This window comes from Zonotrichia leucophrys, chromosome 3, assembly GCF_028769735.1.
Source record: "Zonotrichia leucophrys gambelii isolate GWCS_2022_RI chromosome 3, RI_Zleu_2.0, whole genome shotgun sequence".
In the NCBI taxonomy this organism is placed as follows: Eukaryota; Metazoa; Chordata; class Aves; order Passeriformes; family Passerellidae; genus Zonotrichia; species Zonotrichia leucophrys.
The window spans coordinates 22,758,767-22,782,738 of record NC_088172.1 but is presented as its reverse complement, the minus strand read 5'-3'; the positions used below and the strand labels follow the sequence as shown (position 1 = coordinate 22,782,738).

The window sequence follows — 23,972 nt, the reverse complement described above, 5'->3', positions numbered from 1 at the left end:
CAATGCCAGCTGTGGTGGTGCTTGGGGGTCTTCTTAGAGGTTGGAAGGCCAGGATTTCCTGACAGTGGTGGTGCTGGCCTGTTGTCTGAAGAAACTAACTGGTTCTTCTCTTTTACATTTCAGACTTTAAAGGGTTCATGTTGATCTTCAAGGGTAAATTTGAAGAAGTTGTCTTACAGCATGATTTTTAATTGGCTTTTTCTCAGAAAAAGCAAAAGAAAAGCCATTAAACTTTAAGCTACAGTTTTACTGATGCTCATATCATTGCCCAGGGTGCAAATTCTAGATTTTAAAATGAGATTAAAATTGAGTATTTGGTGCTTTAAGTACAGGTTGTTGCTAGTAGGAGTACCAGAGCTGATTGTCTGCATTAAAATTGGTGAATTTAATATGTAAATCTGTGAAGAAGGATGAAGTTCTTTCTGTGGGAAAGGGCCAATGGTGCATGGTCACAGCTCTCTGGTCAACAAGAGCAACAAACAACTGTCCCCGGCATCGTTCTGGGAAAAGCTGTGAGGAGATCAGGGAAAAGAATTAGAAACAATTCTTATCTTAACTTGCTGCACATGCTGTTGTGAACATGTGGAATATGTTATGGAGATTTGTTTACCAAAGGGTGGTTTCTTAATTAGCCAATGGTGATGGTGTTTTAATTAAAGGACCAATCAGGTCCACCTGTAGTGAGCTAAGGTATAAAAGCAATGGGTTTCTTTATAAAGTGAATTAGCTTTCTATGAATGCTTTGGGAAACTGTGTCACTTATGGCCCAGTCCTGAGCTGGTGTGCTGATAGTGGTGGTGATCAGCTTGCTCAGCATTTCTCACTGGCTGCCAGAAGCATTGCACTGTGGTGAACTACAAAATGTGCATCTTCTCTGTCCCCATTCCCTTGAGTTTCCTGCTCAAGCTTCTGGAGTTTTCTGTTGTCCACTGGAACTGGCTGTGTGGAGAGCAAAATGCTGTGCTTTAGAATTTGGACCTGAATGGTTTACAATGAGCTGGGTGCACAACCCCAGGGCCACGTGTGTGAAATCAGGGACAGCAGCATCACTGACTGATAACATACTGGTTTTCTAACTTGAGCATGTTTGATTATGGTCTTAGGTTCTTTGAATCAACTTTTGATATTGTAATCAATGGGAGAATGTGAAATGAACTTTACAGGCAAGTAGTCAGCAGCTAATTTTGCAGGATTCTTCTCTGTTTGCAGTTCTGATGAACGGGATTCACCTTTATGTTACATGATGGTTAATTTGGATTCAGTTTGAGATCACAAAGCTTGATTAGATGCAGCAAATGCATCATTCCAGCAATCTCTGGCTTTTCTTCACATGATGTTAAAATATATGTATCCATTAACACCTGTTTCTTTATTGCCACAGGTTCTGCCTGGCATACTGCAGAAGCATTGCTGTATTTTACCTGACAGGAACACAGGTAAACTTTTTGTTTAATGAGTTAATATTGTTATATGATTTGGAGAAACACAAACACAAATTGGAGTATTTAGAGTGGCCTTGTTTGCTATTTATAGTCATTGAAATTATCTTATAGAGAGTGTTAACTTGGATGTTTTGTTTAAATTACCTGCTTTCATGTGAAGATTTTATGTATTCTGTTAACATGCTGGAGGTGGCACCATTGCAGAGGTTGCTCTCAGGTCTCGCTTATAAAGTTCTTTGTATGAATTTCTGAAGCATTTATATGTTTTTAATTACAAACTTACTACTTTGTCAAGAAAAGGGGTTTAATACTGGAGTCTGCAGCCTGCTCCTGTTGATTCACAAAAGTACTAAGCATTAAATTGCATGTAGCTCTGACTGCAGATGAATGCTTGCCCTGTGCTTATAGAGTCGAGGAATAGACTAAAGGAGTAGTCAGAATCTGTTTCACTAACAATACCTTTATTGTTGTGTAGAAGAAACTTAATGTATTTGTAGAAGAACAAATAAATTGATGAGAATGGTATTGGAAGAGAAGAAAGCCATGATTTAATTTTACATTCTTTTAATACAGGAAAAACCAATTTCTCTTAAAATAAGTTTTAAAAACTTTTCAAAAATACTATAAGTTGAGTGAAAGTGACTGCATGTGCAACTTTGGATATGATTTGACAGAATAATTTTAGGGAAGTATAGAAGTAGGAAGAAAAATATAGCTTTTTTTTCTGTATCTTCTTAATAGAATATATGTGATTGCTGGCATCTCTTAAATCTGCATACCCCTTTCCCCCTGTAGGTACAATTAAAATAAACCAGTTTGCTCCTTAGCTTGCTATTACTTGTATTTGAGGAACAGTTTGCACTAAAGGTAATTACAGAGAGAACTTGACAACTGTGCTGAACTGTAGTGGGATTTGTGGTTGCCTGCCAATGTTCAAAAAAAATTTAAAATCCGATTTCCATTTTAGATTGTGAATGTGATAGGAGCACTCTAGTAAGATAGTTCATAACATACCCATTCCAGCAAGAATTGGGAAGTTTATAGTTAGCAAACAAATTGCAGACAGACTTTGGCCTTCACAACAATTTCAAGAGCTCCTGAAAACTGGGCTTGGTGCAATGATCTCAGCCCAGTCTGTGTGCTCCTTTGCTGATATCCTGTGCCAATTATTTTTTTCCTTTTATTTGTAATATAGGAACTTGATCGAGATTCCATTGACAAGCAAACTCTTCTTAACTTATATAGAAGTTTATCATGTAGATATCAGAGCCAGAGTTACGTGAAGGGATGGCCTGGAGCTGGGTGGTAAGACTGACCATTTATCTGGGGAGGGTGTAATTAATGTGTCTTTACAACTAATATCAAGAAAACCATTTCTCTAAAATCTCAGTCTTCTGTAATAGTGCCTTCATTTGGATATAGGAGAGAAAGGAGGAGCTTGCAAATATAAGACTTGGTTTTGAAAATTTTGAACTAAGCTCTTTGAAGAGAAAATCTATCAGGCTTTGTATGTAACAGCTGTTGTACCACTCAAGCACACTTATCTGTGAAAATATCTGTAAGTTCTATTGCATCTCTGTCACTGCTGTAGTATTTTTTTTATGTTTACCTACTATATAGTGGGGAGTTGCCAGCAGGTGCAAAGTAAATTAAATCTGTGTTCCATTTTCCTCCACTTCCCCTATTCACAGTGTTTAAACATTTGGCAGAGAGAGGGAGAGTTCAGACAGGATATGGGGGATTTTTCACCTCCTTTCTGGATTAAAAAAATGACTGAATTACAGTTTGATTAATTGCATCTGATAGAGATAAATGAACCTCTGTCTTGTCAGACTTTAGGTCAAAATCAACTAATCCAAACTAAAACCAAGAAATTAAATGAATTTGTGTAAATGTGGAATGTGCTATTTGCATTCAAATGTATGCATCATACATAATCTTGTCCAGTTTCCCTCTCAGTCAATGAGCACAGAAAAATTACCTGGCTGTGAGCTGTAAGTCTGTGTTCAGCTGCTGACATTTGGAGGAACAAAACAATGTGCAGCCTTGGGTGTTGTTCCTAATAAATAAAGAAGAATAAAGAGAAATAGACTTGATGGAGGGATGGGAGAAGAGAGAGGAAGAATCATATAATAGATGACAAAACCATTAGGGAAGAACAAGATGCTGTAGGGAGTAGGATGAGTGAAAGGGAGAGAGGCAGTAGCAGTTTCTTCACTTAGAGCTGTTGGACAGTTCAAGTGAAGGCAGCTTGGCATTCTTGGGCTCCTCATTCAAGATTGCCCCCATGACCAGACTCTTCCATGCTATCAGCACTGGAGCTGCACCCCAGGGAAAGGAATGAGCCCTTGGGAATGATGGGGCCAGTGCTACCATCCTTTTGTCTGGCTGCCCTTTAGACCTGAGTTTGATTCTTGGGGAATATATGCAATTAGCCTGAGATGCAATTTGTCCCTGATTGCCTGTACTCTAGAAAGCTGCACATCTCATTGTCCTTACACTGTGTAGGACTTTGAAGTGACCACACTTTGTCAGTATGCATATTCTGTATTTGTAAACTGGAGAAGAGAGCTATGCATGGAAAGATAGCTACATGGGAACAGTGATCTACTTCCAGTGGTGATGGTGTGTTAGTACTTCTACCATGAACTGTTATTCTCAGTGTTTATAACTTAGCTATAAAAATATATCCTGCAAAGACTTTCAAATTCAGCCATCCCATGGCAACAAAGTTTTGGAAGAAAATACATATTTAATGAGATTAGGTGTTTCCAAGGTTAAAGAATTGTTAATTTTCAAACATGTAAAGCCTTTACAAAATTGAATTCTCTAAATAAATCACTGAATACTGAATACAGCTGGTAGTTGCTTGCATTAAGCTTTGCTAACAGTGATGTTTCAATTCTTAAACATTCATTTATTTGTGGCTTTCCATTAATGATATTTTCACTACTTAATTAAAAGTTTATCTAGCATGCACTGGCACAATGTGTGCTTGTTATTGTGTTAGCTGGTGTCATGGTTTGATACTGGCACAATGCCAGTGCCCCCATGAAAATATATTCTCCCTGGTGTCTGCTGTGAGATGTGACCAGGCATAGAGCAAAGCAGGCTCCAACTTAGGAAGAAAAGAAAAAAACTTCATTAACCTACAGCTATATGTAAAAAGAAACACACACAGAACTCAGAATGAAAGCCTTCCAAAAACATTCCTCCTCCCCCCACCAAATTCCAACACATCACAGTAAGACAAAACCTTGGATTCTCAATTCAGTTACCACCCCTCAGAACACCAACTTTCAGTCCATCACCACCCTTTAGATAGTCAATTCTCAGTTCATCAAAGAGAGAGGAGTCCCTTTTGTGCCATAGGCTTCCGTGTCATACGTGGCACTGCCCAGAGAACATTTGCCATTGTGACATCTTCCTTCCGTGCCCAGTGCTCTCACCACTGTGCATGGACCAGAGCTGCTTCTAGGGCTCTCCCTTTAAGGGTGCTTTGCCCGGTTCCAAAAAGAGCACAGTCTCTCACTTTTGGGACACCTGTCCCCCCCCAGATTCACCCCCTGGGGCTCAGGGGTCTCAAGAACAGAGATCTTGTCCACTGAAGATCAAGGGCACCAACCACCACCCTCCTCACCTGTTGTCTCTGTTCATGCACTCTTTCATGTAACATCACTGCGCTCTCTTGGCTCCGAGCCATTGCCTCCCCCTAAATGCAGTCTCTGTGTCACAGGAAAAATGGTTCTGTCCATGGCTGTATAAGAAAAGTCCAGCCAAAGACCAATCTGTCATCTCCACCCACCTAGGATTCTTCTCAACTTCTCTCAGACATCTTTCACTTGCACAAACTTGCATTACACCTGCCCATTTCCTCCTTTTCATCTCTATCTCTCTTCTCATTCAGCTCCAGGAGGACCAGCATTTGTAGGGTTTCCATCATCCAAGAAAAGGGGTAAAATCTGAGGCTCTGCCTGTCCAGAACTCCCACAGCTGCCCTGTCAGGCAGGGCACCTTCTTGCCACCCCCACTCCCCTTCTTATCGGCCCGCCATGCTGCCCGCACAGGATATGGAATTTCAAGATGGCACAAGCACTTGCGCGCTCTCTCTCCTGAGGGGTGGCTGCCCGATGCCTCTCAGTGTTCCTCCACCCTTCCATCCTGCAGGGGCCTTGACCTCCCTTCTCTGCCCAAGGCCCGGCCTACCTCCCCTGGCTGCATGGCTTCCCCTCTCTGCCCAGCCCGCAGCCGGGCAGGGGAGCTCTGACCTCTTTCACCACTGGGTCGTGTTCTGAGAGGCATATCCATGTCCTCAGTGCCCACACCAGGTGCCAGTATTCAAATCTGAGCTCTTATTGGTTTGACCACAGTGTCCCAAAGCGCTCACTTTCTTTTCAAATCAGGACAGCTGGTATCCAGAAACTTTGTCACATACTCTATTACTCAAGAAGCAAAAGATCCTAGATTAGATACCTTTATTCTACACTTCCATTTTATATGCCATAACCCTACTGTAATAACTGTATTGATGGCCCTGCTCAGTTTCTTTCCATCTCCTGACCAGACAGCAACAACTGGGATGCATAAGCAGTTATAAAGTTAATTGGAAGAAAAGCAGCTACATGATCTGTACATGTGTTAGTAACAAGATCATAAGGGGAAACAGTGTGAATGTACTAATGACCTGGTCAGGAGCAGCTTGCTTATTTTCTTGAATTATAACCCTCCCTCTCTCCAGACTCCATCTGGGTGAAATAACCCATCCCTTTTGATGGACAAACACCACTCGCTGTGTGCACATACAGTCAGCTCATATTCCATTCATAAATATTTCCCAACAATGATCTATCCCCTGTTACTGGGCAATCTTCAACCAGTGCACAAGTCCTTTCTGTTCCTGGAGAATTACTTCTGTAAACCTTGGGGAGATGCTGAAGCTGTTCTTCCCTCACTTATTAAGGTATTTGTATATGGTAATGGATAAGAGAGCTGTTCGTGCAGGATGAGCAGTGCCCTTGGTTTCTACCCTCGAAATGAAGATAGTCATTAAATGCAATATGTTTTGGTATTCCTAAACAAAACAAAAAATTGAGGGGTGGGACTGCTGATTTGAAACAGAGAAGTCAATATACCATGCTGTGGGTTGCTTTTTATTTAAATGTATGTATTTTCAAAATTTATTTTTATTTCCAGTCTTGCTTGAAATAGAACTCTTCAGGCAGTACATGTGGGTTGTTCAGCTGTAGAAAATTTCATGCAAATAAAAAGAAGAAATTTATCTGAAAGCTTATGCTTTTGTGTATTCTGTATTTAAGCAGTCTTAGAGCAGAAGAGTGAATTATTTGGAATTTGATTTTTGTTTATCCCAGGCCTCCCTCTATCATGATTTAGCACAATAAATGATCCTCAAAGTGTGCCCAAATACACTTGGTAAAGTAAAACATAATAGAACTCCCTAACAGAAGGCACTTGCTGTGAGTTTTACATTGCTGCAGCTGTTAAATGGACATTCTTGCACTGCAGAGATGCTGATAGCTGTGTGTTTTGTCTGTCTCTGTTGCACTCTTGATACACAATTATTAGTTTTCCATCATGTGAGAAAATTGCACAAACAGCCTCTATACTATTCTTTTCCATCGTAGCCATGAGTTTGGTATGTGGTGGACTGCAATTTTGGGCTTGTTTTTCCCACTGAAGATCCCAAAGGAAGGAATGAATCAATAGTCACTAGCAGCTTCTTGGGCTGATTCATTCTTTGATGCTTTAATCTTGAATTTCCCCTCTCATCCTGAAGGAGAACATGGGTACAATAAAAAGCATCTGCAGCTATCTTGCTGACTTGATTCTGATAAATAGCTGTCTTAAACTTTGAGCAACACTCTTAGAAAAAAAAAAAAGGAAAAAAGATTGATGCTGTCTCAAGTTTCTTCATAACCCATTTTCAGGTCAGCTCTTGTGTGCTGATATTGAACTTTTGCAAGATGTTAAATCCTTCATTATAATCATCCACTTTTGTCCACTGCATTGCCTAAGATTGCACTGAAAAAAGTGTAACCAATGTTCTGCTTTCTGCAGAGAATGAGTAATATCTTCTTGAGAGAGTGGTAATTGCTTTATATACAAAAGCAGGAATTTAATAATAACCAATCTCTTCATTGGGTAAAGTGCAGCCCAGGACAGTAATGTTTCATCCTTTGCTTGTTTGCTTTTCTTCCTGTTGCTTGAAGAGCAAATATTGACCTGGAGAAAAATCCAAGGTGGTATTAAATAGAATTCCTGCACTAAAATTTACTAAATTGGATAAAGAAGTTAACATAGCTTTTTTTCCCTTTAACTACAACTGTGTTACCTTATTAGATTTTGAAAATACAAGTAGTATGAATTAGTGCTCAAAACCAATGTGTTTTATAACTAGCAAATACATTGCTGCCTGATAGTTAATTTTTATATATGTGTGTGTATATATATATTTGTTGAAATGCAATGGATCTTTGTAAGAAGAGTCATCCAGATGACTGGGCTGACAATGTGTATGTATGAACTGTACAGCAGCCAGTTTCATTTCACAGAAGGAGCTACAGCATAGTGTTCAGAAGCCAAAGTCCTGTTACAGAAATATCTTTACCATATTCACTAGCATATTCCATCTAAACATTTCCAAGTATTAAGTTAATTGTGATGAATTTTTGCCGTGTGCCAATGTGATAAAGAATGTTTCTTCCTATAATATCCTCTTTAATCAAAGAGGAAGTCAGATTATCAACTGTTGCCACACAAGAATATTCACTGGGGTGATATAGCATCCTCTGTAGAAGTTCATTGCTGAAACTGAAGTTGTCTTTTTGCTTTCAAGATGTAGTTATAGATTTTAGACAGTTCCTGCAGATTTCACCTGCTGTCTGCTTGCTGAGTTAAACATGAGCATTCTCATTCAGATGTTCAGCTGCAGGCTGCCTGCTGGTACTTTCCAGCCCAGTTTCCATGGAAATGGAAATTAGAGGGCAGAAAATAAAGGAAGAATACGTACTTTCTTAATCTTCTAGGTAATCCGGAAGTTCTCTTACCTTGGTGTCAAGGTTGTTTTGCTTTAGTTGGATAGGCATATGATGCCAACTTCTGCAAATTCAAAAATGAATTAAACTCATTATCAGAGCTGTTACAAACAATACCTGTTACCATGACTCTGTAGAGGTGTTGGAGATCACCAGAAGAGGATGAAGAAGGAAGAACTGGACTGGGAATGAATAAACTGATGAAAGGATGTGTGACAATACCCAGTAGCCATTTAAACTTAGATTAAGGAGCTATACACTTTCCATCTCAAACTAGCCAGAAGACAGCTTTGTCTTATTGGATCTGTATATACCTAGGATTATTTATCCTGATCCACTAAAATCTGGTCTCCATGAGAGCAAAAATATAGGCAGGTTGGGCTAGACTCATACTTCAAAGGGACCATGTCTATTATCTCGAGACCAATAAGACCTCAGACTTCAGTATCAAGGCAGCTATAAAACTAATCAACACATATTAGTTCATTTAAAATAATTGGGCAGGCTAGTAGACTCTGTGTATGTGTGAGCAAAAAAATGTTTTAAGGCTCCAGCTGGCACAGATCTCTGTGCCATTCTGCTTGTAGTGTAAAAAGAATGATCAGAGTACACAGTGCTGGTGCTTCAGTCTTTGCATGGTGTCCTAGTTGGTTGCAAGCATAGTACAAAGACCTTTTTGGAGTTCCAGGTCCCCTCCTACCACTAGTTCATCCAAGGAGATATTTTTCCACTTTTATTACTGTTATGAGAAGTCACAGTTTTGCTTCACCCAAAATTATGTAGTCTTAAAACCAAAACACTGAACAAAATACTTCATTGATGTTTAGATGTCACATTAAATGTTTCAAGATTGATAAAATATGCTCCCCTGAAGGGCAAGTGTTGCCTAACCCCTGTGTTCCCAGGACTGAGTGTAAAGCATTAGCTGCAAAATAGCACTTTACCAACACTTTCCCCTCCTATGTGTGGGGAAAACAGGGACTGAAGAAAGAATTCTGACTTGGTGGGGCTTAATTCTAGAGGCAGACGTGGGCATGCGTGTTCTCAGTCTTTGCCTAACGTCACAAGAGTCCTGGTAGCTAAAAGTGCGTAGGAAGGAAATTCTCTCCAGAAAACATCATCCCTTTCAAGAAAGCTTACTTGACCTTTACTTCTGAAATGTTTTGTAAAGCATTTCCATGTGTACAGTTCAGCTGCTGAAGGAAGAGAGACCTGTGCATCCTCAGACACAGAAACAGCAGGCAGCTCTGATAACTGACCATGCCAATAATGTGAGTAGGTCTTGATAAATAAAAGCGTATGTAGAATGACTGATTTCTATATGCCACCGTTTGGGATTTTTATTTTTTTGTGCTTGCATCTATTTGTGAAATGGTTGCCCAGGCGTTATGTAAATCACATGGACTGAGGGGCTCTGAGTGTGTGAGTACTGTACTCGGGCACTCTCTTGTGGAGGAACGTGGTTCTGAAGTTCACTGCCAAAAGGTACAGCTTGGCCAACACAGTGCCGTGTGTGGGTAGAGGTAAGGAGTGTGTAATTGAGCAGAGAAATCAAAATACAGACATTTCTACTCATACAGTGAGTCAGGAAAACTGTTAGTATGTTTTTCTAGAACAACTATAAGTTAATGGTGAGGAGCACAGGGAATTCTTATAGATCTCAGAGGAATAGAGCTATAATGCTGAAGGATTCTTGAATTAATTGGTTTTACGTGGGTTCAGTGGACCACACTGATATTTCATTACCCTTAGAGAAATTTGACTGTAGGCCAAAAAAGCTATTCCCTTACCTTTTAAAGCTCTGAGGGGTGCCTGCACAAAAGTATCTCGATTCCTTGCTTCAGTAGCATCCTGTCTCTCCAGCTACATTGGGGAACCTCTGAAGCAAGAACAGACCTCTTGGCTGGTGTGCCTTAAATACATAAGTCAGTTGTGCAAAGTATAGAAGTAAAAAACATGTTTTGTTTGCTACCATTTTTAAGACATTTTAATTATGTTCCTTTTTCTCTTAAATTGCAATTTAATTGTAAGTAGATTGTTATCTTAAAAATAAATCTGTTCCTGAGCTTTGAAGACACCCTGTCCTGAGAGGAGTAAACCATCTAAACAGCATTGGAAGTGACTTCCAGTCTTTTATTCCAGAGTCACAAAATTTGTATCACAATCCTTCAGTTTGATGGACATTTTTCAAAGTTTTGAAGAGCAAAACATTTTTTTTCAGGTTTGTGGAAATAATGGAATTTTTCATGAAAGTTTTTTTGGAAAAAGAATGTAAGTTAGAAAAAATAAGGACTAGAATTCACATTGCTAACTTCTTTAAAGAAATCTGTTTTATGAAACTCTTGTTTGCTGTATTTTGTCCTTCTTCACCCACCTCCCACTCCTCCCACCCCTTTTTACTAGAAGAGTGGGAAAGTATGGGGAATTGGATTCTGTATCTAAGATGCCCACAGGGTTAGATAACTTTTATTTTCATAAGATGCCCGAACAATCTTTGCTTGCTCTAAGGCATGCTTGTTAATTTGGAATAGTCTGCCTCATGTTTTGGACTAGTGTTTAACTCTCTAGGATAGAATAACAGTTTAAAAGAGATGTAGCATGCAAGCATCTCCATGATTAAAACAATCAGCGTTCTCTTTCATTCTATTTGTACATTTTCCAGAAAAGGACATCCCCCTTCCACTGATGTACTAGTGGAAACTTCTTCCAGATGTACATTTCTTTCTTTCAGCTGACTTTATTAATGTACAGTTTTTCATGTCTTTCCTAAATCATCTTGTATTAGCTTGTTGGGTGGGAGTACTAACACATGCATTTTGTTATCAAAACATCTGAGCTGTTCATGCTTTCTGTTCTACAGTGATATTCTCTATGTTTAAGATGGTTTACTTTGCTAGAATGATTTTATTTGGAGTAACGCTGTATGACGTGGTTCTCCTGCCTTTTGGGATACTATAGGAGCTATAAATAACAGTGGCTAATGTCTACAGTCATGCACAACAGGAAGCAATTTAACCACTTGTCTCCTTTCTGTCATGATGGGAAATATCAAACATTTGTGCATCAATAATGCATGTGATCCCCAAAGCCATTAGTGGTGCTTATTGTAGAAGTGTATTACCAGAGGCAGTGCTGCACCCTCTGCACTTGAGATTAAACGGTAGCAAATGTTTCATGCATGTGGTTTCGTTGTCTCAGTATGACTGTGCATTGGTTGAGACACCAGCTGTACCTCCAGAGAATCCCTCCCAGTCTGCCAGCCCAGAGGAGCCACACTGTTAGGCAGGGAAAAACAGGGGAAGAGCTTGGGAACAGCAAAAATGGACACATTAGCTTATCCTGCTTGACACAAAGATCATTGGGGCAGGGAAGGATTAGAGAAAGCGAAGATATTTCACCATAAAGGAGGCTGATATTTCAGTGTAGCTGTGAAAGTCATTGTACAAGATTAGATGCATGTTGTCATTTGTAGGTTGTATTAATTTTATTAAAATATGTTGGCTTGCTGGACTTACGTAGGTAAATGCTTAGATGAGAGAGTTTGAATATGTAGCTGGCCAAAGCTGCTGTCCCAGAATTCCCCAGATCTTATCTGGACACAGCTTAAAATGAGGAAGAAGTGAGGGTAGAGAGTACAGCACCAAGGAAACTATGAGAAGCATAACTCACAACTGTTCTCATTTGACAGCAAATCCTGGGGATGAATCATCTGCAGATTTTCAGTGGTATATATAGGAAACCTAAACTTACCGAAGAATAGTGATGGGATGACAAAAAGCCATGGGGGCATTTGTGGTTTTTCTTTCCTTATGTAATGGCTTCTTGAATGTCCTTTTTAAACCAGGGACTGATCCTCTGTACTGTACCATTAACACTTGTGAGCCATGAGCCTCCATACTGAACATGGGCAGAACAATGCTGGAGGCTTCAGTTGACAGAAGTTTAATTCATGAACCACCTTCACAAATATATTTGGAAATTGTGACTCACAGAAATCAGCCCACAAGGCATAAGAAATTACATCATGGTTAAGCTGCAGGTGATTATAAATGTAAAGGATAAGATAAGCTTCAGGAAAGGCATATATATATTGAAAATGCTTCAATACTTTTTGCTTCCTTTCTAATTTGGAGGGCAGTTGGATGATGCAATACAAAACTGAAAATCTGAAGAGGAAGGGTCAGCATGGCATGGACTGTTAATACCATGTGTTATGAGATGTGTCCTTTCTTTCATTACCATGAAGACTTGGAAATCATCGACAGCCATGAGCATCTGTCCATTAGGATTAGTAATCAATGCTTCACATACCTGGTGTAAATCTTTTTGAGGTATTGTATTTATTTGAACTAAATATATGTAATGATTCTTTACCAAGATCATTACAATTTGTTGCCCAGTGCTAAAAATTTCTCTCTCTTGTTTCTATGGAAACTGTAATACTGATAAGACACAGTAAACAAATGCACTGTATCATAAGCCTCCCCTTTAGCAGGACATTCATTTTGCTAATATCTGTCCAAATTTGTCTGGTGACAGGTGTTGTTCATTTAACCATTCAAACAGTAAAGTATCTATTTATTTTTCGCTGAAGACTTATCTTCTAGCTTTGAGGGCTTTTACCTGCTCTTAAATCGTTTTCCTAACACAGTGATGAGTTGGTATGTACCGCTGCTAATATTTGCTTAGCTCAGAGGAGAGTAGTGAGTGCTTATATTAAGTGCTTCAGAAACAGAAAATCTAAAAGTGTACAAGTACACTTGTTGCTAGCTAATGCAGAAACTAAAAGCTTCTTTTGCTTTTGATCTTTTGAACATTTTTATGTGGCATGATGTTTTGGGGAAAGGTCAGCAGGTGGCCTGCTGTCTAAGAATTAGACAGGCTTTTGTGGAACAAGTTACACCTCACAAAGTGGAGTGTCATCTTCCTGAGCCATGCCCCGTTGCAGTCTTGAAGTATTTTACTCAGCAAAAAGCTCTCTCTGCATTCTGGAGTGCCAGACACAGCCACACAGTGAGGAGACTGACGTCCTCCCCCTGCTCTGGCTGGAGGACTGGCAGGTTGCAGGCAGTGCATCCCCTGCGGCGCTGAGGACCGTGCGTCTTGAGGGCACATGCTTGAGTTGAGGTGGCAAACTCCATACTCACTGCCCATACAATAAAATCCCTGTTTGATTGCTGATCTTGCCTTCTGTTTTAGAACCTTCCTTCTGTTGTACCAGCTTTAAGGTGACTAACCATGCTGAAAATGGTAAGGAGGTTTTCAAAGACTAGAACTGGAATAAATTGTTCAAATGAGTCAATAAATGCTCTGCTTATGCTATACTTCTTGAGTGGTTTATGGTGAGTGAGAAGTCAAAGCTCAAATAGCCAAAGTTAGGAATGGAGAAGCCTGCTTGGTTTTCATGTGCTGAAGAGATTGGAATTTACTCTGAACTCTTCCCCTGGGCTGCAGGGTGGCAATGACGCAGCCACCTTTGCTCCAATTTGTAACGTTAAATACACATTAACAACTTAAAGAACTGCCATAGCATAAACAAAATGCTTTTTATTTTCTGTGAAAAGCTTATGATGCTTGTCTCATTGAAGACCTGCTGTGTTAAATATATAACTAAATCAGTTGATTACTTAATGGCAGTCACTTCTAAAAAGGCTTTAGAGAAACTGATGGGAATGGTGTGCTAATAAGGAAAATTGGTGATCTAGAGAAACACAAATCATCACTCAAAGCCTTGATGTACTCGTGGTAATGGTAGTGATAAAATTTTTAGGTTTTTATTTTCAGTTTCTTTAGCAGGACTATGAATATCATTACTGTGACAGGGACTGAGATAGTCTATCTGGGTTTTGGATTTTGGATACAGTGGTGACGAATGGTGCTCCTAAAAGACACAGAATTACTTTGATGTTCCATAAGAAGTAGGCTGGTGGATGTGTGCAACTACTTCTTTGTGTGCATACACAACTGTCTTAGTATCATCCTAAAGAAAGCCTCTTTAGGCAGGGCATCAAGTTTGACTGGGGCTCTTGAGATACTTTTTACTGCTTCAGTGAGCCTGCCTCCATGAGGGAGCCTCCTATGCGTTTTCATAACTATTAACTCAAGAAGCAAATGAAGGCACATCAGCCTGCATAGGCAGAGATTTCTTTTAAGGACTAAAATCGTATTTTATTTTGCCATTTTTATTCTTTAATGGGGGGCAGGCCAAAAGTCTTCATTATGATTGTCTTTCCATTTCTAGTGTTTACTTGAAAAAAGACAGATTGTACCATACATCATGCAACTTATAAAGGGGGCTTATAGAAAGATAAAAAACACTTTTTACCAAGGCAGTGAGCATTGGGCATTGGTTTTAAACTGAAAGAGGGTAGTTTTGCATTGGACATAAGGAAGAATTTTTTTACAATGAAAGGGGTAAGGCACTGTAAGAAGATAAATGGTGGATGACCCATCATTGGAAGTGTTCAAAATTAGGCTGGATAGGGCTTTGTGCAACTTGACCTAGTGAAAGATGTTCCTGCTCATGGCAGAGGGTTTTGGACCAGAGAATTTTTAAAGATCCCATTCAACCCAAACCATTTGATGAAACTATGTTTTTTGTTTTTGTTTTTAAAATTTTATTTTGGCTGTACTTGTAATTTGAATTAAAATTCAAGAAGGGGTAAACTCCAAGATAGATTTTATTGGCTGTCCTTTCAATTTTTATGAGATTCACCTTGATATTGGAAGGCAGATTTTGGCCTTAAGGTTGACATCTTCAAAATGTCATCCTTGAAGGCATGAAGATATTACTCTCTTGGAAAGCATTGCAATTGATATTTGCTGGGCTGCATTGGCTGTTTTCTGCTAGAGCTGGTCTCTGTCTTCTTTACTCCAGTAATTTATGTGAGGAGGCTGAGGCTGTGGTCATCTTTCTGCTTTTGAAACTCCATTGTTTAAGCCCTTGTGGAAGACATCCCATGCCATTTAATAATTTCGATTTTTTTGGGTTGTAATTCAAGAGCATCACAGACCACAGATATATTCACTAATGTTCTGTGTTTTTCTTTTATGTAGGACCTTTCATAACTCTGCATAGCTAATAACTCAAGTCTTCTTCATTGTTGGTAGTTATTTTCATAATTTAAAAAAAAATTGACAGCTTTATCACTTTGTTGGATATTTTGCTCATTCTCATGCCTAATGTTTTGCAGTTCCCAGTAGGATTTTTTGTTATTACCTCTCTAGTTTTGCTGCAGGTATTTGATCTTTTAATTTTCTTCTTTTTAACTTATCTGATTTTTTTCTGTCTTTTAAAAAATCCTATAAGAAACAGGTTGCTATTCAGTATACTTCCTCTTTATTGATGTAGCTAGCAGATTCTTAGCTTTTTGATGTTGTGTAATTCTTGGCTGCAAAATTCAGAGCTTCTTTAACTGTTACTGGCATCTTTGTTTGGCATTATAGAAGACATATGGCTTCCTACAAAACTGTGTCGTTATTTAACTTGATTTTCATTGCCTTCCTGTTGGAGCTTTTGGCTAAGGTATAAATACTGCATCATAAATATTTCTTTCCCCGCTCAAGAAATCTGATGTTGGCTTAACACTGAGCATTCTAGGACAACCTAGGAGGTTTAGCTTGCAGTAAAAATATTTTGGTTTTTCAATCCCCCTTTCTTCCTCCTGGTACTGGGCATGTGTGCACAGCACGTTAATTTTTGAATTTTGTCTCAAGCCATGTGGATAGGATGGTATGGGAATGCCAAGAGTGAGATAATTTTTCAGCAGAAATGAAGATATGGTTTATCTTTTTTTGTTGTCGTTGCTGTTGTATATCGATTTGAGGTTATTTTTTTTTTTCTGCGTAAGTGAAAAAGTTAAAGATGGGATTTTCATTTGGTTCTTTTAAATTCATTGTCTTTTCTACTTGCACCATGGTCAGCCAAAGTGAAGGCAGGGCAGTCACAGGCATAGTGTTGTTGCTCTTTAGACTGAGTTTCCAGGCTCCCACAAATTGCATGTCTTCTCTAACACAATTCATTGCTGTTGCCAGGGGTCTGTTTTTCAGAAACATTTTTCTGTTCCAGGTATTCTGAATTGGTATTCCTCTAAATTCATGATTATATGGGTTGTCCATAATTTAGGATCTCTGGAATAGTTGAGTAATGTTTCTGTCTCTTCATAAGCATGTTTTACATTTAATGTCTTCCTAATGGATGGTAACTTTTAACTTATGTCTCATTCTGCCTATACATAGAATTTCTTATGGAATTACTAATTTTGCATGTAGGTTAATAAAATACTTTTATAGTGATTTTGACTTTTTGGAGAATGTGATATATGGAAGAATTCTGCCTGAAGGCATATTATTTAATCCAGTAGAAAACTGCATTTTTCCAATTATATCTATTTTATATGATGGCCACAGGTTTTTTAAATCATTCAGATAATTAGAGAAGACCTCTAGGTCTGGAAGGTCTGATTTGAACTTTGGACAATCTCTTCTCCTTGTCCAATGCAAGTTCTATTTGTGCCTGCCTGGAAGTAACTCCTGATGCTTTTGCAGCCTGTGACAGGTTCCACAACTTTTTGAAGCAAAGTAGGTCTGCATGTAATTAGTCTTACTATTAGATATTGTGCAAAATATTTCAAATTGCATGAATATACCATGTTGCAACTTTAAACTTAATATTATTGTTTGGTTGACCATGGACATAGAGAATATTTGATTTTTATGTGTTTTTGCAATAGTATTTTATGTACCTGGGAACTAGTGCCCTTGATTTGAGCCTTCTCTGTTCCAAGAAAAAATGTTAAAATAGTTTCTTGGCCCTTTAACCATTTTTTTTCTACACTTCTTGTGGAAAAAGTGAATCAGGCTTTGTATATTTTTTTCTCAAAGTGTGATGTGACTGCATTGAAATTTCTTCTTACAGAGGTAAGAAAATGTGATCCATGTTCCTGGATAACAAGAATGCTTGTCCTGTAGTTATTTTTGAATCTAGTTAGAAAAATATTAAACATTTGCCTCTATTTCTGGTATTAGTTGTAAAATAAATGACATAGGACAACATAGCAGCCACAATGAAATGATCCTGCTTAATCTAAGTGAATTGGAAGCATAAGAAGAAAGTCATCATTTAAAAGCTCAGTTTTAAGAAGTCAATTAATATACACAGCTGTGGATTGCCTTTCATTTAAACAAGAATTTAGGCATGATAACTTCTTGATTCTCAACTATATTCTTGACCTGCATTCTTTCCTTCCCCCATCCCTCCATCTGTGGTAAAATGAGACTTTAAAAAGTATTCTCATTTCTGTATATCTTCTTAACTGTAGCTAATTTATTCTATTGATTCATTTAGAGGTGATCTTTGCAGAAAGTCAAGAAAAACATTTAGCCAATTTCTATCAGTTCTAACCTTGAAATTATTAACAGGATAGCTTCATTGATGTTATAGATATTGACTTTGGGATGCACTTACAATATTTAAGGTTCAACAGCCAATAAGTAAATCATAATAACATATGAGTTAACTGGCAACAGTGACCCTTGACCATTTCTGCATTGCATTTTCCATATATTTATGAAACAACTGCCATCCCAGTGATAATCCTTATTTTCAGTCCTTAAGTGTTTTTCATTAATGTACTCACATTCAGATTACACACTGGGAAGTAAATCTGTGGGAGTTAAGTGCTTGTTTTCTTATGTTATGCAAATAAAGAAATGTGGTTAGACATATTGCTGCAATGATGATTTCCAACATCAAGTATTTTATTCAAATGAGTTAAAGGGCATGTATGCATCTAGCAGAGGCTGCATACTTCCCTTCCACCTAGGTACTTTTCCTCTTTTAAATTTCTTAGTATCAAAACATAATCAACTTGGGTTTTTTAAGCTGTGCATGCTAGTTAGATTTTTGAAATGAAGCTTTCTGAAGAAACTAAGTCTTTCTATACCTTCTTGAGGTATTTGGAAGTATCAGTTATTTTTTTTCTTTTTTTCCCTTCTTTTATTTTATGACTGAGTATTTGTTTGCAATTCAAAAGTCCCTTTATCTTTTTCCTGGGATATTCACCAAGGGTTTTTGGGAATCTATTAATGTAATATTTTAGAGTTCAATGAGTTTGTCTTTCCTCCAGATCACCTCAAGTTGGCTAAAAAATGTAAAGATTATTCACAAATATGGCTGTGTACTTTAAAATGATATGGAACTGGTACCTAGGCTTTCTGTCACGAGGGAAGAAATCTTCTGTAGGTTTGACTCCTTTTTTTATGAGGACCTGATACAGCAAAGTACTTAAAAGTATCTTTTCTCAAAGACATTAGTGAAAAATATGGTGAAAATTGGCAGAAAGTTTAATGGAGGATTTTAGACAACTTAGAAACAGCAACAAACAATTATAGCAGAGGACTAAGCCCATTGTAGTTGAGGAAAATCACACTACTGATGTCTATGTCTATATATCTAGCCACATTTCTTTATTTGCATAACATAAAAAAATAAAAGAAATTAGGTGGTTTCAATAAATATTTCTATACTGTATTCTCCTTTTCAGGTGTAAGGCCTTGTGTTATGTAAGTCAGTAGTTTCTGTTACAGCAGAATCTACAAATAACATTAGAAGTATCTGTAGAGTCAGGTCATTTACATCCCAGTGTGTAAAAAGCCGGGTTGAAAGTTTTCTGGTTCATTGTTTATGCCAGAATAATTCAAGGACAGCTGAGGAAACTTCTCTACACATGGCAGGGGGGATGGAACTAGGTGATGTTTAGGCTCCTTCCAACCCAAACCATTCTATGAAAATTCTCTGTGTGTGCCAGCATTATACCAGTATTCAAAATAACAATCAGGATTGTTCCAGTAGCAAATTAGATTCATTTTATATAAAACCTGAATTCTGTCTAATCTTTTTTGTTAAATAGTCTCAGGTTTAGACTTTGTAATGGCTTTTTACATTTTTAAATGACAGAAGATCTTGTCATAGAATCACAGGATGGCTTGGGTTGGAAGTGACCTTAAAGGTCCTGCAGTTCCAAACCCCCTGCCATAGGGAGGGACGCCTTCCACTAGACCAGGTGGAAGGACCATCCAACCTGGCCTTGAACATTTCCAGGGATGCAGAAGTTTTCTTCAAGGCTTCAGTTAATGTCAGCCAAATGTACATAGAGTGCTGCAAGCTTCTTAGCTTGATGCAGATGATTTAAAAACATCACTTCATTATAGCAGAGCTACGGGCTAGATACTGGTTGAAAGGCAGATCTCAAAAGGTTGCTGTGATGGCAGTGAAAAGAGATTGTTTTTAGAATGGCTGTGAAACAAGAAGAATCCGGCTCAGCCCAATTCAGCACTCAACTGGAATTAAATATAAAATAAAAATCTTATAAAAATTGTATCTGAAACAAACAATTAGAACACCATGACGAGAATATGTGTATGAATTAATGTCATTCATGTCCACAAAGGTGGACACTTTGTTCAGGTAAAAATTAAATGGCCAATTAGGGCCAAGAAAAGGAGGTCATAAAACTAAAATAGCAAAGAATATCTTCTTGGAAATTTCAACTCTTTCTATTCTCTGGTGCTGGACATAGGATGCAGCACTGTTTTAGGGTCATGCTGGGAGCTGAAGGGCTCAGTTACTTATTCAGTATTTAAACAGAGGGCTAGGGAACAGGAAGGGGGCTTCAGCATTACAGTGGAGTTCTTGATATTAGTACGTGACAGTTTCCTTGCTTGTCTATTTTAAGTGACCTTGGAAAAACACATAGGCATGTAAAAAAAGGAAAAAACCCTTAAAATCTGGGTAAAATACCTTACATCAGACTCAGTTTGATCTTTGGCTTTTCAGAAACAGAGGTGTCTTTCAGCTGAACCAGATCAGTCCAGAGCGAATGCATCATCAAATACAAGGCTCTTCAAATTCTCAGAGAAAATTAGAACAAGACAACTACAAATAGGGCAATTTTTTTTTTCTATGGTGAAAATGGAGATAGAAATGTCTGGTGAAACTTATTTCCTATGGCAGATTCTTAATCTCTGACCAGCTCCACTCATATTTGTTCTGTCCCATTCCTGAGGAGTTTTGGGTTGTCCCTTCCAACTGATGAGGCCAGTCCTGCTGAGTCAGAGGTGTATTTCTAGAATATGCATGAGACATGCACTACAATACCTAGGCAAATGATAACCCTTTAGAGCACCAGGCTTCTGACTTCTGTTTATGGGAATTTGCAGGGCACTTGTCATTGGAATACCTTGCTAATGCACTTCAGGTAGATGTAAAAGTCTTTATCTGGGCCACTTTGCTTATTTACTCGTGTAGCAGGGGGCATGTACTGATGACCTTTAAGACTAATTGCTGCATGACAATTTTGTTAAATATAAAACCAGATATTAGCTGTAAAACTAAATTAAAAAAAAACAAAAACAAAATCCACTTTTCCCTCTCTTGATTTTGTCTACAGATTTTTCCTTTTTTTTAATTCTTATTGTTTAATTTTTTTTCTGGGCATTGATGTTTCAGTGGCCAAGGTGCAGAGGCTGCTGTCAGTACAACCACAACATACACCCAATGTGTGCCTCTTTAAAAGGTCATGATGTAGGCAACCAAGTTGACCGGAGTTTTTATGTAAAATGTAGATGTCTGTGGAAAAATGATGACCAAACTAGAAGATTTCATGATCTTTTCTAGGTCTTTGTTTCTTTGGGAAACAATGAAAGTTGGAATTTCAAAGTCAATTTCAAAGTATGAAAGTTGTTTTTCTGGTAATTAAGGGCTTCAGGAGCAGGCTGAAATGGTTTCTTTATCACATCCTGTTACCTGTACAATTTAGCTTGCATTTTCTCCTGAAGTTTACACTTAAATTACTCTCTTATTCCCAGCTGTCTGTAGCATCAGAGCTTTTAACTTTTATCTTGATGTTATCATGGATGGAGCTTTCTAGCTCTGAAGTGATCAGAGATCACTTGTTATGCAGATGAACAAGCTGAAGAGCAATTTCATAGCAGCAATTCTGAATGAATCAGAAGTGCAGTGAGGATTAACAGGATTGTCAAGCTGTGCCTTGCTGAGAAGTACACCCATCCACTAGATACATCTTTGCCTACTTCCAGTGATCCTGCATCACAAAATATTCAAAACATTTCCTAATCTAGTTCTGCACACAAGTAAATGCATGTCCTAACTGCTGAATTTAGTAAAATTTTAAAAGTATGCAAGTATTACATGCTTATGATGTATGTACAATGAATGTGATTTGCATGGAACTAAATGCTGAGACATGTTTCTCAAAAGCATTGAAAAGTGTTTCCTGAGCAGAGTGCAGTATTTTTAGTGTTGCAGATGAAAGTTCTGTTATCGTTACAGTGGGTCTACTGTTTGCAGATAAAGGGCTCAGGCTGTTGCCAAGTTGTTGATAAATTTACGTCCAAAGCTATTTGAAAAAAGAAAGTGCTCATTTCTTAAAAACAGTATCATTTCTTTTAGTTCTATTTCTATGAAAACATCCTTCCTGGTAAATCAGTAATGTCTAAATTAGTTTGATGTGATGTGGTAAAAAGATATCTCTGGTAACTTAAAAACTGCATCATTAGAATTTGAATCAACACTTCTGCAAACAGGCCTCATGGACAAGTCATGCAACCAAGTAAAGCTGTGCTGGTTTTATGTGGGTTCCTGAGAGATTACAGGATTTCTGTGCAGGAAGATATAGCAAGACTGATTTTTAGATCTTATTTACCTAATTTCCTTGGACATGTGTGCCTGATTGGTGGATATACACCTAATCTCACATTTGAGAGAAATAATCAGCGAATTAGGAGAATGTCTGCTAATTTTCTCTCAGAGGTGGGTTACTTTATTACACTTCATTGAAATGATTATGTTTTGTAAGCTTAATAGCTTAATTCTGTCACAGAAGTTCGCAGTCCTGTCAAAAAATTGTTGTTTTATAAATCACACCCAGAGTAGAAAACTGGTAATTCCCACATTTGGATGGACTGGAGAATAACTTCATAATGTTCCTAGGCTTTAAGGATTCTGTAAAATATTTTTCTTCCACACAAATATGAATACCAATTTTCCAATGAGTTCTAATATTCTGATTAGTCTGCTGTTTAAAAGTGAGTCTACCTTTGTAGGCTGGAGGCATTGGCAAGGCAGGATTGTTGTACCATGCATGGCAAAAAGAGTGATCCAAGACTAGTGCAAACCAAGACTATTGACAATCTTTTAACTTAATTTTATAATGGGAATAATAACGTGTGCTTTGGAGAGTGAAAATTTTAAACATTATTAAAAACTAAAAGCAATTACAATGACTCAGAAAAAATAAATACAATAATTGAAACTGGAAAAGGCTGTAATGAGATTATAATGGCAAGATAATAATAAAAACAAATAGTAAGCAAAGGCAGATTATGCTCTCAAATATGTAAAGCTCCTGACAATAGCTGTTGGAAAGAAAGGGTAAGGTGGATAGGGAACATTTTGGAAACTGATGGTGCAGTAATTGGCTGTGACCTGTGCTGCAGAAGCACTACAAGCAGTAAGAAACTGCCCTTTTGGAGAATAGGGCCAAACTGAGCTATCTCTACATGTAGGCTGAGTGGGGCAAGAGGAAGGCAATTTGGGACTGCAATCCCCTTTTTAGGGGTAATCTGAAAGCAGGAAGTGTTTTGAATGACTTGTGTTCAGTCATAACCTAATCTCCCATAGCACTAATTCTGGCCTGTGATAGTATCTTATTTCAGCAGTGAAATTAGAATCCAAAAGTGAGCAATTAAGCAAGAGAGAAATTGAAGTATTGTTCTTCTTTGTAGTGTGGTATCTCCCAAAGGTTTTCTGGAACTTCTAGTTACTCTTATTAATGTTTTTACAAATGTACCATCACAAACGTGGGCTGACACTGCCAGGGCTGCCTCCACAAGGGCACTGTTGAGAGGGGATTGGCTGCCTGGCCACGTGCTCCCGAAGTGATTCATGGCAATGCCAACATGGGAAGAGAGTCCTGAGCTGGGCTGATGATCCTGTGTTCCCCCACCGTTAAGGTCATGGAAACATCTGTGCGAGCACACTAAAGATGGCAGCTAAGAACCAATCCAGAATGAAACTCACTTTGAATGTGTGTTAATTCCCAGTTGTGCAGCTACAAGTCCCACTGCAAAGCCTCAAGAACCAAGTGATCGAATGTTGGGGTGCAGAGCTGCCTCTCAGCAGTACTGAGTGGGGTTCCAACTTCCAGCACTCAGAGATCTGCAGTGTTAGATATTAACAGGGATCTATTCAAAGTAAAGAAATAACATCTTTTTCCAGACATTACTCGCTAGATCCAATTTATGATTTATCTCTTCATGTCATGTCTCTCAGATTTAAGTCCAAATAACCATTTAGTTTATACTGAAAGAAGTAATTTGTTTGACCAGGAATTGCAAAACTGCAGGATTTTTTGCTTTTACTGGGCCAGTAGCCAGATATTTGTGTCCCTCACAGCAA

The 23,972-nt window shown here is 38.3% G+C and overlaps 1 protein-coding gene across 4 annotated transcripts in view; it reads left to right on the top strand.

Annotated features, from left to right (window-relative positions):
• The window catches only part of DLGAP2 (DLG associated protein 2), a 453,971-nt gene that overhangs the window by 76,156 nt on the left and 353,843 nt on the right, over positions 1–23,972 (top strand). For 3 of the 4 annotated variants that reach the window (XM_064707634.1, XM_064707623.1, XM_064707621.1), the window contains exon 2: positions 1,382–1,436. In XM_064707634.1, the coding sequence (XP_064563704.1) occupies positions 1,382–1,436 (55 nt within the window). Of the gene's footprint in view, positions 1–1,381; positions 1,437–23,972 lie in introns of those variants that run through there. The other variant, XM_064707626.1, reaches the window with a different exon arrangement.